The sequence below is a fragment of the Fulmarus glacialis genome, unplaced genomic scaffold (genome assembly GCF_000690835.1).
Source record: "Fulmarus glacialis isolate BGI_N327 unplaced genomic scaffold, ASM69083v1 scaffold16317, whole genome shotgun sequence".
NCBI lineage: Eukaryota > Metazoa > Chordata > Aves > Procellariiformes > Procellariidae > Fulmarus > Fulmarus glacialis.
Genome location: NW_009222763.1, coordinates 17,905 through 31,449, shown reverse-complemented (window position 1 = coordinate 31,449; position 13,545 = coordinate 17,905). Strand labels below are relative to the sequence as shown.

Below are 13,545 nucleotides of genomic sequence, written 5' to 3'. Positions count from 1 at the left end.
TATCTTTTAATTTCATTTGATGCCTCTGTAATTCATACGTTGTAAGAGACAGTGAAAGTCATTCCTTATTCACCTTCTACTGTGCCATTTATGCTCTAGAATATCTCCCTGTTACCATCTCCAGTCCATACTGAAAAACTGTTTCTTGTATAAAAGCTGCTCTGTACTTTTCATAATCTTTATTGTCCTTCTCTAAACCTTTGCCAGTGCTTCTGTTTTTTTTTGAGAAGGGAGGGGCAAAACCTGTGTTTAGTGTTGAAGATGTGTACTATCCATTTCTGCAGTGACATAAAGGTTCGGTGTCTCATCAGCACTCTTGACTTTAGTGCCATATATAGGTAGTATTTCACTGCAGATCTGTTATTAAGGTCTGACTTGTACCACCGCTTCTCCCAGTCAGATCTTCCCTCTGCTCTGCTCACCACTTGTGAGTTCCTAGTGTGAATCTGAAATCTTGTCTCCGTGGTTGTCTTGGAGTAGGTAGATCTTAACGGCTTTCCGCATGCCAGGTGTGTGGCACGGGGGGGAGCCCCAGTTCAGGTTACAAATACGAAAAGGGAGCTAGAACTGGATTGGAAATCTTTGAAGAAAAAGAAGCTCTTCACCTTGATTTTTGTTTTTAAACTGAAAGTTATTTTGTAGATGCATATTAAGTGAAAGCACAGCTTTCTTCATACTGAAGAATTAGGTTGGTTTTTTGTGTTCAGTGATGGGCTGTCTGCGCTGAATACCATGTAGCTGATTTCTATTCTGTTCTAAAAAGTACTTTTAAGTAAAAGAAGCTGAAAATTGAAGTATTGAAAAAAGATTTGATTTTATAGCTGTAAACTGACTTCTCCTGGTAATTTACTATTTGTCTTTTGATAGACAAGTCCATGAGGTCCAATCTTACATGGGGCGCCTGGAGACTTCAGACAAAGAGTCAGTACACTGTAAGTAACAAATTAGTGAGAAAAGTCCCACTCCAGTACTGATTTGATTTAGCTTGCATCTTTAACCTTGTATGCTTTATCATTGTATTTACAATCATTATTGGAACAAAGTTGGCTCTTCAGTCATTGTGATCAGCTGGTGAGACACATCACCAATTTGGAATGCATTAAAATTATTTTAGTATTTGACTTCAGTAAGGTGATGTTTTGTATGAAGGACAGAGCAGAAGAGACAGAATAAAAATTTACTTCGAATCATCTTCCTATTGTAATTCTTTAATTGACAAATAGTGCTTACTGTGGATGCTTCTACAGTGTCTTGGTATGGGAATGCCAGATATTTTTTGGTGCTGTTAGATTTTGGAACGCGTTGTCAGGGTATGCTGTGGAGGCCTTCAACATAAACAGGTTAAAAAGCCCACATTGGTGCATTCATGGAGGTATAATGAACACATTGATGTGGACAGAACTCCAAATTCAGGACATCACTGGCCTAGTTTGTTAGGAGCTCAAAAGCTGAGAAATGTCATTGTATACCTGTCCTGTTATTTCGCTGTTCCTTAAGCATCCACTAATTGGCAGTATTCTCCAAAAGATGCTTAGTCCAGTTTCTGGGGAAAATGCCGTGATTTGGTGTGCAGGAATTTAAGCAGGATGATTCTGATAGTTCCTGCTTGCGTCAGAGTCAGAACCTGTAATTCCATCTGCTTATGAGAAATATGTAGAAGAGCTGGGTCTGAAATTGCTTCAGTAAATTTGGACTATAACCCTGCGTAAATAAAATGACTGTAATAAAGTGCTATGACATAGTGTGGCAGGACTTTTTACCCCAGCGCAGAATTGGCAAATGTATTTTGGACCTGTGTTTGAAGCCTTAGTTCCTGTATGAGTAATTGCTAATGGGCCTCATCAGAAATTTCTGAAGTGAAAGCACACTGCTTTGACTGGATACATTTATGCACATGTTGACTGAATTCTCCTACCCTAAATATATTTGTGAAGCATGACTTTGCTGTAGAAAGGGCTGTGATAACTTTTCCTATCAAAAAATAACGACTTGTCTACTGGTTCTGATTTTTGTGGTGGTTGTACTGCTCCTAGTACAATGCGAGACTTCCTGGACTGCTGTTCACTGGATGTGATTTTGGAGCCCCTTGAAAATTAGCATAATTTGCCATCTTGCCTCTCCTGCTTGAGACCATTTCAAGAGAGAGGATTATGCACCATCTCACATGATCAATAAATGAACATACTGTTTGTATATTTTTATATATAAAAAGCTACAGATATGTGCTCTAGATATTAGTGCATATTTCAGAATTTATGGGGAAAAGGATTATCTTTTGGCCGAAGAGCAGGAATAAGAGCCAGGAAATCAAACTTTCTGTTGCAGCTTTCCTTTTCCAACTTTGGGCAAATAATCCCTTCTTGCTCAGAAAAGTGTAAGATGACCAAGGTAGTAATACTATCGTTTGGACTAGCAGAAGTTGATGTAATTGTCTGTCTGCTCTCCTGGTTGTTTTTCTGTTAAGTTCAGCTGTACTAAATGATGAAGAGATGAATTAGGATGATTTGATTGATTTCTGTCTATATATGTGATTTAGTTACTCTTTGGTTGTGTGAGATCAAAGGGCAAAGAAAAGGGGTTGTATTTGCTGTGTGCTTTTCCGGGTTCTGCTGAACGCGATTTTCTGGAAGTCCTGAGATACCGTGGAGTAGTTAGCAGTTGGTTAATAACACTTTTCTGTATGCCTCTTTAGTCTAGATGCAAAATAAGAACAAATGGTGTCTGTAGGATTTGGTGATGATTTATATCAGGTCTGACCATGGCAACCTGAGACTTCAGGACTGTCCTCATGGCTGCACAGACATGATGGCGCTTCTGTCCTCTAATAATCAGTCTGTGGACATGCTCTGGAGGGTGCGTACCTTCAGCCTTACAGCTCACCTTCTTTAAATACGAGAATGTCAAATGATTAATAGTGCTTCTGTGTTTTGCCCATCTGTGCAATTCTTTAAGTTGTGAAATGCTGGATTGTGACATGGTTAGAAAATGTCGCTGTCAAATGAGGAAGAGGGTTGTGGCTTGTACGGAGTTTTGCTGTACAATGACTACAGCAACTGAAAGCATGACTGTTTTTCCCCAGTACAAGTATATGAGTTTGCGTTGTGTACTATTGCCCCTTTGCTATTTCTACGTAGATTATCAGAAGCAGTTGCAACGTAGATGATTACAGAGGCAATTATTTTGTGGCCTTGTTTTCCCACTTGCGAGGGCTTCAGCCCTGTTCTGGCTATGTCTTTCTGAGCTGTTTGTCCAGTCTCCCAGTTCCTGTCAACTCTGAATCCTTCCCATGCTCTGTCAATCTCCCCTGCTATAGGTATGGATGATGTATATTAACTCAGCATTAACAGTTTTCAGAGGTTTAAATTGCCATTGTTGTGAGAACCATCTTGGCTATTAGCTTGTGTGAGCAAATCCTGCTGAGGGAACAGGAAGGGGCTGAGGGGGGAATGTGGGATCTTTAAATCCTAATACATGGAGCTGATAGGGAAAGGGGCTCAGATATCTTGAAAGAGCAGGGGCTTTCCTAGCTCCTTTCTCAGAGGAGGAGGGAAAGGCAACACTCTCAAATTACTGAGTTAAAGAAATGGCTTTTCCTGGTATATGTAGTTCTTGGTTACCTGACTTTTTTCATCCGGTAAGGATTTGCATCTGTCAGGTTTTAAATACTGGTTTGAATGCTTTTGAGCTTTTACCTTCACTCAGACCGCAGTTCTTTAATTCAAATCAAATCACGTTTTTATTTCCTTGCAGTAGTAGAAAATGAGATTCAGGCAAGAATAGACAATATATTCAGCAACTTGGAGCGTCTGGAAATCCTGTCCAGCAAAGAACCTCCCAGTAAGCGACAGAATGCTAAACTGTAAGTTCACCTTCTTTGCTATGATAGTGTAATGTAGTCTTTGTAATTATGTCCATTAAATTTATTGAAGCCTTTTGCCTTTTGATTTGAGTGAAACCTTTACAGTTTGCGTAACTTATGTCTGTGCTCTACAGTAGCAAAATTGAGGCACAGAGGCAAAATCACTTTCCTGCATTTAACCACATTCTGGTGATGGAACTGGATTCATGGCTCTGTTCTGAGATGAGCAGAACATGTCACTTCGATGCTTAAAAAAATTTCTACTGTATATGGCATTTGCTTTTAATGGCATTTGTGGAGGTAAGGAGTAAAATTATTTCCGTTGGTATCATTTTCTCTGGACCGTTTTCCTAGCTGTTGGTGACTAACATAAGGAGGTTTCTGAAGTTAGCGCTGGTTTGAGCAGGAGGTTGGGCCAGAGACCTCAAGACTTCCTGTTCTAATTTATTCTGTGACTCTACTATTAATGTTTAGTCCCAAAATGCCTTTGTAGATACTATGGGTGGATTTCATGTCACCTATATTATAGAGGTCAGTATCTGAAGTAGTCATCTAGGCTTTCTTTACAGTCATCAAACATTTAATCAGAGACAATGGAGTTCTGGACATTGTTTGTTTTAGCCCAGCGGAGATGTCTCCTGTATTGCTCTGACTGACTTTTAAACTCCTTTTAATAAAAACTCAAACTTAAGAACATGGTGCTAATTAATGAAACTTGAAAGCTTAATCTTTTATGTGCATGAGGGTCATAAAATAGAAACTGTTCAAATCCTACTGTCTTTCCAAATCTGTGTCAAATGAGGAATGTGTGTATAAAACTCCTGAAGAGACTAGTCATGGGATAGGATGTCCAAGACAGCTCAAGGATTCTGCTTCACATTCTGTCATTAGCCTCCAGTTAAATAATCACCGGTTCAGTAGAAAAACAAGGCACGGAAGATCTAAATCTGGAATATAGGTCTAACATTGAATGTCGTTTATCTTCTAGATCAGTAGAACCCATAATTCTTTATTATTTGTCATTGTTAAATTATAATGCTCTATTGTTATATAAAAAACACCAGAAAATAACGGTATTTTTATCGCTGGGAATGTCTTCCTGATGTCTATCCTTTCTAGCCGAGTTGACCAGCTGAAGTATGATGTTCAGCATCTGCAGACAGCTCTGAGGAACTTTCAACATCGCCGTTACATCCGGGAGCAGCAGGAGCGACAGCGAGAAGAGTTGCTTGCACGTACATTCACTACTAATGTAAATATTCTCTATTTTAGATCTCTGTGTTCTAGAAGCCATAGTCTTTCAGAGAAGTTTCAGGCGAGACGTAGGCATGACTCTATTAGATTGTTGCTGTGAGATGTAAATGGAATAAAGATAGCAAAGTGTAACAATGTGTGTTGAAAAAGTACAACACTCTCATGAGGAAAAGTTGGTCTATTAAGAGGCAGTAGTAAAAGACTCCAGAAACTGCTGCTTCTATTTTATCCAGTGCAGTTCTACCTGACTCTATATAGCTGTTTCAAAAGGGTGAATGAAGTAGGTACCAAAGTATACATTCTACTTGGATTTGTGTCAAATGTCTTTGTCAAATCCTGAGATTTGTAAAATGTCTGGCTTTTATACACCCTGCTGTCAGTAGATGTCAACAAGCTTTAATTTGTCCAAATATAAATGACACAGCCGGGGGAAAAAACCTTGCTTTTTACCTGTAAATGATTCAAAAGTTTTTAACGACAAGAATGTGTTTCCACCTGTTCTTGTTAATTTTTAGTTCTTCCACTGGGAATTCCCCCCAGTGGAATTTCTAGAGGAATTTTGCTCTGAATAGTGTAGGATTGCTTTCAGATTTCACTTCTCTGTAACTAAAAAGCTAGTCTTTTTGTTTGTTTGTTTGTTTCTTTTTGTTTGGGTTTTTTTTGTTTTGTTTGGGTTTTTTTGCGTGGTGGGTTTTTTTTTTTGTTAAAGGCATATAACCTACCATTCATTTTTTGTGTTGTCATTCACTGTTAGGGTAAGGAAGAATAAATGTGAGTGGTCCTATTTTCTTGAGATTTGGGAAGTTCGATGCACTTCTCAAAGCCTGACATAAAAATGACATCTAGCATTTTGTTGGCTATTTCAAAGTTATAAAAAAGACGTGAAAGGAACACTGACATTTGAAACCTGATTTGTTTTCAAAACACTGTGGTGTTCCTCTGCAAATACGGAGAAATTTTCCTGTAGGAAAACTTGTTGTCCAGAAGTAACACATGTGTAAGTGGAACAGTTTCGAAGTAGCAGGCCTGCAAATGCAAAATAAATGGCGAGTTTTTTTTTTTCTCCTTTAGATGATGAAAGGTGTCTCAAAATGAAAAAGAAAAAAAAGAATTATTATTTTGTATTTCTTTTAACTCATTACAAAAATGTGACTTTTAAAGTATAATATCCCTTTAATAGGAAAACTATGATTTATTTGTCAGTTATTGGCCTATCTGTTTACAAAGTTTCTATCTATATACTACCCTATTCTATTAAATAGAAATGTCAGCTGAGCATGTAAGAATCCTGAATAAATCACTGTGACATACATAACAGCTTTTGAAAGCTGTAGCAGTTCTGAACATTTTGCTTAATTCGAAGATAAATGTGGTCTTTATCTTTAAAGCCTTCCATTGTACCATTCTGGAGAAAACCACTAACAGCAAATGAAAAATATGATGCCATCTAATCTTCCTATGAGGAGGGTCAAAAATCTACTTTGATATTTTTCTTGCTGCCTTGTGATGTATAAAAAACCCCTGCAAGCTCCTTGTATAGGAAATGGAATCCCTGCTGATTTGAAGTTTTAATAAATATGTGAAATAATAGCCATTCAGATCCAAATCCAAGTGCTTCTGCTCTGCAGACTCACGTAAGAGAAGACAAGACTCATGTAAGACGCTTGTTTCAATCTTAGTTCTTCATTAACATTTGATCAAAGAGATGTGTGTGCTGTCGCAGCTTTTTCATCCGGTAACTTTGACCCTGCAACTGCTAACAGCTCTGTCCTTTATCCTTCATTCTTTTACACTAAGCAGGACACCCACCTAGGCAGTACAACATCTAGCACTGGATTGTACGTGTCATTCCAATATTACCATTTTTTTTTACAATAATCATCAGAGTCTACTCAGAGCAAGTTTGGTGTTGTTACATGCATGTAACCTACAGCTGACAGTCAAATGTAGGGTGATAACCATCTTCTGCCCTAAATGCGAATTCTGCATTTTAGTAGTTCTTATCATTCTGAGTACACGGAAGCAGGTAAGCCAGTGTTTCCATGCTTACCTCTTACCAATATCATGATTCCTGTTCATAAAACAATGTGAGAGTGATGAGCTATTATCTTGACTCTCTCGGTGGAATGGTGTCCAGAGAAGATTAAACTGAAGCCTTTGAAAGACGAAAGTGATTGCATCCTCTGACCTCTTGAACAAACCAGGTTACAGAATTTTATCGTGTTATTTCCATTTCAAGATTCATCATTTCTAGCTGAGCTAATGCATCTTTTCCGGAAAAATGTTAATTTTTTATTTGGAGGAGGCCTGGGTGGTAGTGAGTCAGACCTTCAGTGAGCTAGGTTCGTGTCTGTTTTCCCTCACTATCAGAAATTTGCACCTTGTTGTAAGTAGGAGTTTATAGAATGTCATCCTTCAGACATTGTGTTTTGCAGGCCTTTTGTCGCTTAGAAATTTGATGTTAAATCTTTCAAAAGTCTTTCACTTGCAATGATCAAATGACTCTTTGTTAAACACCTTCTGTTAGTTTTGATGTTCTCTCTTGTAATACCCTTTCCTACATATATCATAAACTGAGATTATAAAAAATTCTCCACTTTTAATCTGACTTTTTATCCTTCGAGATCTAATTGCAGTTGAACAGCTGATCAATTTTGCTTTTTGGCTTGCTTCCTGTAGGCTTCTCTAAAGTACTTTTTTCACTCAAATATTAATGTTGTATTTAATATCCTTTCGAAAAAATGTTTAAAACATAATCCTTCAAGTCCTGTCAAGTTTTTGCCACCTTTGTTTCTGCATGTTCTTTTGCTGGATCTAACTATGTATGGGCAGTATGAGTGAGCAGGCAAGGTAACCAAGACCCTGCATTTCCCCTACAGGACTCTGACACCACCATACCGATCGACGAAACATTACAGTTTAATGAATCCCTCCAGAATGCCCATCGTGGCATGGATGATCTTATTGGCAGTGGGACCAACATCCTTCAGGGGCTGAGGGACCAGAGAGTGACATTAAAGGTGGGGGCATCACTTTTTACCCAAAAGACCCCACATTTTTCTGCGTTTGCGATGACCAGGCTAAGTAAAATAAATACATGAGTTTGTTTCAGTACACTGCTTCAAGCTGAGAATGTTGGGAGAGGCTTAAACTCCATTTTAACTAAACCTGAAATCTTTACATTTTACCATCTTATTAGGAACATCTTTAAGCTCTTTTTGTGTCTGGACAGCCTAGCAGTCTTCACCTGCACAGTAGTTAGTATCTGGAGTGCTGAATGTTATGTTTTGTTCTGTTATGTTTTTTTCTTTGGTTGGTTGGGTTTTTTTTGTTCAAATGAAGAATAGGAAGTAATGGCTAGCTCCAGACAGATGTTAATTCAGATGAAATCACTCAGAGCAACCACAAAGCTGGCATAAAGTACTTGTGTTTAAGATTAGTAATAAAGATAATACTCTCCCAGGTCTAATGCACCTCAACAATATTATCTTTCCCTGAATACTGTTAATGACAGCTGTATTTCTTCATGTCTCTTAAGAACAAATATTTGTCTTTTATTTTAAAGACCGTTCAAAGTGGTGTTTAATTTTGAGCAAATAGCTCAAAAATACAAAAAGCTTTTTAATAAGAAGTGTGTGTTGGGGGGAAAGCTGGATTTCTGAAAAACGTGGGGAAATTACTCTCTCTGTTATATATATCTGATGAAGATAGCTATTGTCTGTTGTGTGATACTGCTTTGTTTTGGGATGTATCGGCCAGAGGATTTAGGCATTTTTAATTGCTAACATAAACCCCTACATTTGGTCAGATAAATCACATCTCAAGCTCCATTGATTGTATAGACTAGGGTTTCACTGGCTATAAAGGCAGTCTAGCCAGCTTACATACAGATAGCTGAACTGTATACACGTATGGGTCTCACCCTTAAAGTGCATAGGCATTTTGCTGGAGCAACTTTTAATACCTACGGTACCCATTTCCTAGGAGTTACCAGAGCTGGGTGTCTTCACAGGGCAGAGTTGCTAGGTGCTTATTTTAATCCTAATGTCTGTTGCAATTCACAAGCCAGATACTTCCTATCCTGATCACAGAGGTCCAGGCTAGCTTGTATTCCCAAAGCACTGGACAGGACCATCGCAGAGTGTAATGGCAGAGGACATTTGTCCTCTGCGTTTAGCACTAGATAGCTTTGGTGGCTGATCACATTGTCTTGGGGCATCCAGTCATTAAAGTGCATGAGTGTACCTGTGCTTCACACAGGGAATCGAGTTGTTGATTCTACAAGATGGTAAGTCACTGATTCAAGGTAATCTCTGATCAGCGACTGAAGCACTTGGTTTCTGGAGGGTTCCTGAGAAGGAAGTGCATACGTCACAAGTCAGGAGAACTTAACCACAGTTGGCAAATACGATAAAGGAACACTTGCAGGACTTGCTGCCTCAAAGAGATTGAGAGGAAATGCTATTTCTTGTTGTAGTCAGTAGTCCTGTCTTGTGTCTTTTGCTAGTTAGATTGCAGTAACGTGCCTGGATTCCTATTAGATCATGGTGGGCCTTCTGCAAATGTAAGCATTCCTTGCCTCAGCTGCCAACTTGTGGCAAGTCAAGGATACTTCAGGTCAGAACTGTAATATTAAAATTGTTAGTGTGTCTCTGCCCACTGCTACTGATAGTCTGTAATTTTGGAGCATCATGTTCATATGTTTTCAGGGGGACATTTCTTCTCACTCACAGATGAGGAAACATCTGTTCACATTCCTTTTCCCCTTAGCTTTTCTTACGCTATCAAAGACTTTGTTGCACGTTCACAAATCTGGCAGAAGCAGCTAGCATAGAGACAGCTTATCAAGATAAATGGGTTAATTTGGAAGCATGTTAATCTATGTAACTTCTTGGGTATTGGATATAAATAGACAGGTATGAACCAAGTATTCCCAAATTGTCGCAAGGCATTAACTGTTCTAGTTGTACTATTCCACTGTTTCATGGACTGCAAGAATTGAAGAGTTTTCATTTTCCTATGGTTTGCTTTCATTTTAAAGCTTCATTTTTGGTTTCTCTTCTCCAAGCAAGGTTTTCTTTTGTTCTGAAGTAGTGTGAAAAGATTGCTCCAGAGACAGGAAAAGTGCTGAACTTGAAAATGTAGTATCCAGGGATTTAATGTGAGGTGTATGAAATGAAGGTGAAAGATGTGATTATGCTTTACTAGCAGAGACATAACCTGATTTCAGCAAAAGGCCTGAATACCTACACAGCCTTCTACAGAAGAAACTGATTATCTAATTTGGTATTGCAAATCTATGTATCTTATGGATTGAGAAACTGTTTGTGCATGTATGTCTAATATAGTTGATATAAATTCTGTCCTTAGAGAGCTTTTCTGATCTTAAGTTACAATTCCCACATTTCACCGTTTTATTCGAGACCAAAGATACAGTGGACTGTGAGAACAGAGAGTTTGTATTTTAAAGCATAGTAGTAGAGCATTGTGATGGGAATCTGTGCTATTGGTGTTGCTCGGAGAAGAAATAACTTAACAGCTTTCTGAAGCAGGGTGTTCTGTTAAGGACTTGGACGCCGAAGTCAGTTTGAGAGACTAGGTCCATTATCATCACCATGATGTGACGAGGCTACTCTCTGGCAGTAACCAACTTTGTGCACACAGCGGTGCGATGGAGGTTGGTCCTGGCCTCTGCCTCTCTGACTGCGTGCTGTGAGCTGAGTTGCGGAGCTCAGTGCAGCATCTCTGCCTGCCCATCGGTATGCCACCCATTTGTCTAGCTTATCTAGAAGGGTGCTTCTCTAGATGGTACCTACCTGTACCATCGTGACTCTGCAGCCAGGAGTTCCCTCCTTTCTTCCCAGAGGGGATGACATCCAGCTCTGAACTGTGCCCAGAGTACATCTACGTGCCTGTATTTCATACAGTTTCCTTTGACCGTTGCCCTGAAATAAAGTAGGTTTCCTGCTGCACTGCAGTGGTGACTCCCCCAGGTCATTTCCTGGTACCTCCAGTTCTGCAGCTCACTGTGTTTATCTGTTATGTGCTTACTGCTGATGTGGTAACTGGTGGGATCCGCATTCTTAATAATACTAACTGCTTCAGCAGTGAAACAAAACTGAGGTGTGGGCTGCCTGCAGTACACCTGCTAGCAGTCTTTGTTCAGTGGGGGACAGACTTTTTAGCAGGGCCTGTTGCAACAGGACAAGGGGGAATGGTTTTAACTAAAAGAGGGTAGATTTAGACTAGATATAAGGAAGAAATTTTTTACAGTGAGGGTGGTGAGACACTGGCACAGGTTGCCCAGAGAGGTGGTAGATGCCCCATTCCTGGAAACATTCCAGGTCAGGTTGGACAGGGCTCTGAGCAACCTGATCTAGTTGAAGATGTCTCTGCTCATTGCAGGGGGTTAGACTAGATGACCTTTAAACATCCCTTCCAACCCAAGACCATTCTATGATTCAGTGCTTTTCTCCAGAAGGATTTCTTGAAATTGCATTAATTACACTTTTGTATATGTTTTCATTGCACTCAAGCATTAGCCATACAAGTTTCTGGACCTCCTTTTCAATCTCTTGTTGGTATGAACTGTGCTTTTTTTTAGGAGGGAAGTTCTGCAAGAAAGGTGGTCTGATCAAGAAGCTTCAAACTCTTATTAGACTGCGTGTCTGAAAAAGGACCAGAAAAACTCTTAATGTCTCCATAGGAAGTGCATTTTCCCTGGGCCACTCTTTATGATGTCTCTGTCCGGACAGATTGTTTTGTATCTTTAACCACATTCCTGTTCATGTGTGTGAATTAATTAGTCTCATCATCCAGCTATTTCCAGAGTCCTGTGGCCATCTCCTCTTAAGTTGTAGGAACCGTTGGCTGATAGCAAGTTCCATCAGTCAGAATTCATCACTTACCACCCATGATGAAATTCTTGAACTGTGGGAATAAGGATGTTGAACCATGAGGTTAATTGTTTCTTTGCTGTCTTTTTATTCTTAGGGTACTCACAAGAAGATCCTGGATGTTGCCAACATGTTGGGCTTATCCAATACAGTAATGCGGCTGATTGAGAAGCGAGCCTTTCAAGATAAATACTTCATGATTGGGGGAATGATTTTGACTTGTGTAATTATGTTTCTCGTCGTGCAGTATCTGACATGAGCTACTGAACTACTGCCAGAGGAGATCGTCTTTTGGAGCAAGGTGGACTGTCCTCCAAACTGTACTTTCCTCTGAGTGCTGCTTTGGATGAGCCCCTCCTGTGAACTTTGGAGTTTACAAATCACACTCAGACACGTCACGTGAAAAGCACGTAGGGAAACACATTTCTCTGGGGATGCTGTAGTTGAGAATGGCCCTATAAAAATATCCCTAGCCTTTACTGCTCTCACCTTATTGTCTGCAAGTTTAAGAATCTGGTTAAATAGGAAGCAGAAGTGAAAATTTTTCCCAGTATTGCAAGGTAGGAGTGTCCTTTTGGGTAGATAGGGATATGAGGATGCAAAGGCAGAGCATAAGATGTAGTGTGCTAGAAGTGACCCTGATCACTGTATTTTGCAATGAAAGAATGCCACTGAGGGGAATTTCACATTGTTTGTGGGCACGGTCCTGCGGAGTAATTGTGCAAGAAGGCAGCAAGTGCAGGGTTCCCATCTGCATACTCACCATTTTGCTTGGAGGGAGGATTTGTGGGGAAGGGTCTTGAAGCACGGTGATAACCTCAGCTATCTTTTTTGTTTATTAACCAGCACAAATCTTCCCGTTTTTAGGCTGAGATGCTTCTCATCTTATCTGAGGTATGTTTTGGTACCTTTTTATGCCCTGCTGCTTCCAGCAGTGGAAGCTGAATGCTGTACTCCTGCCTGCTTTCAATCAGGTGCGCGCCAGGCCTGTGTCATCTCACTGTGCCTAGTACCAAATCCAGCCTCTGAAAGCTGCAAGACTGACATTTTTAGTGCTAGTGCACATCACGTTTTGGTGAGTTGTATTCATTTTCTGAGGTGGTTGGGGTTTTGTGCTCTGTAGCTGGTATTTTTTGAATCGATGGAGCAGGCAAGTCCTCGCTGTGCTCAAATTCAGATTTGTGATTTTTATGTTCATAGAGCTGGAACAGGCTCTCTCTGCTGTTCTTTACATTCAGAATAACGATGGGATCAGGGCAACAGACCTTTCACTTAAAATCAGTTGTCGTCAGAAGAGTTTCCTGAAGTTACGTGCCTTGGGATGGCAAACATCCCTCATGCTTGGGAAGGGTGTTCTTTGCGCTATCCTTTGTACCCGCAAAATTACTGTGAAAGACATTCTCATACATATCCTCTCACAGAGATGATAGCCAACTTAGACGTGTCTCCTTGGTTGTAGCTGTGTATCCACATTTAAATGTAGCTGTGTATCCACATTTAAACATTCACAGTGACAAATGCCTCATTGTTTAAATA

At 39.8% G+C, this 13,545-nt stretch overlaps 1 protein-coding gene across 1 annotated transcript; it reads left to right on the top strand.

The window, feature by feature from the left end:
* Positions 1 to 873: 873 nt before the first annotated feature.
* On the top strand, positions 874 to 12,314 carry GOSR2 (golgi SNAP receptor complex member 2). The gene is made up of 5 exons (XM_009581575.1): positions 874 to 932; positions 3,751 to 3,859; positions 4,979 to 5,111; positions 7,993 to 8,133; positions 12,107 to 12,314. The coding sequence occupies exons 1-5, from the start codon at positions 893 to 895 to the stop codon at positions 12,266 to 12,268; spliced, it is 585 nt and encodes a 194-aa protein (XP_009579870.1). The 5' UTR covers positions 874 to 892; the 3' UTR covers positions 12,269 to 12,314.
* Positions 12,315 to 13,545: the final 1,231 nt, after the last annotated feature.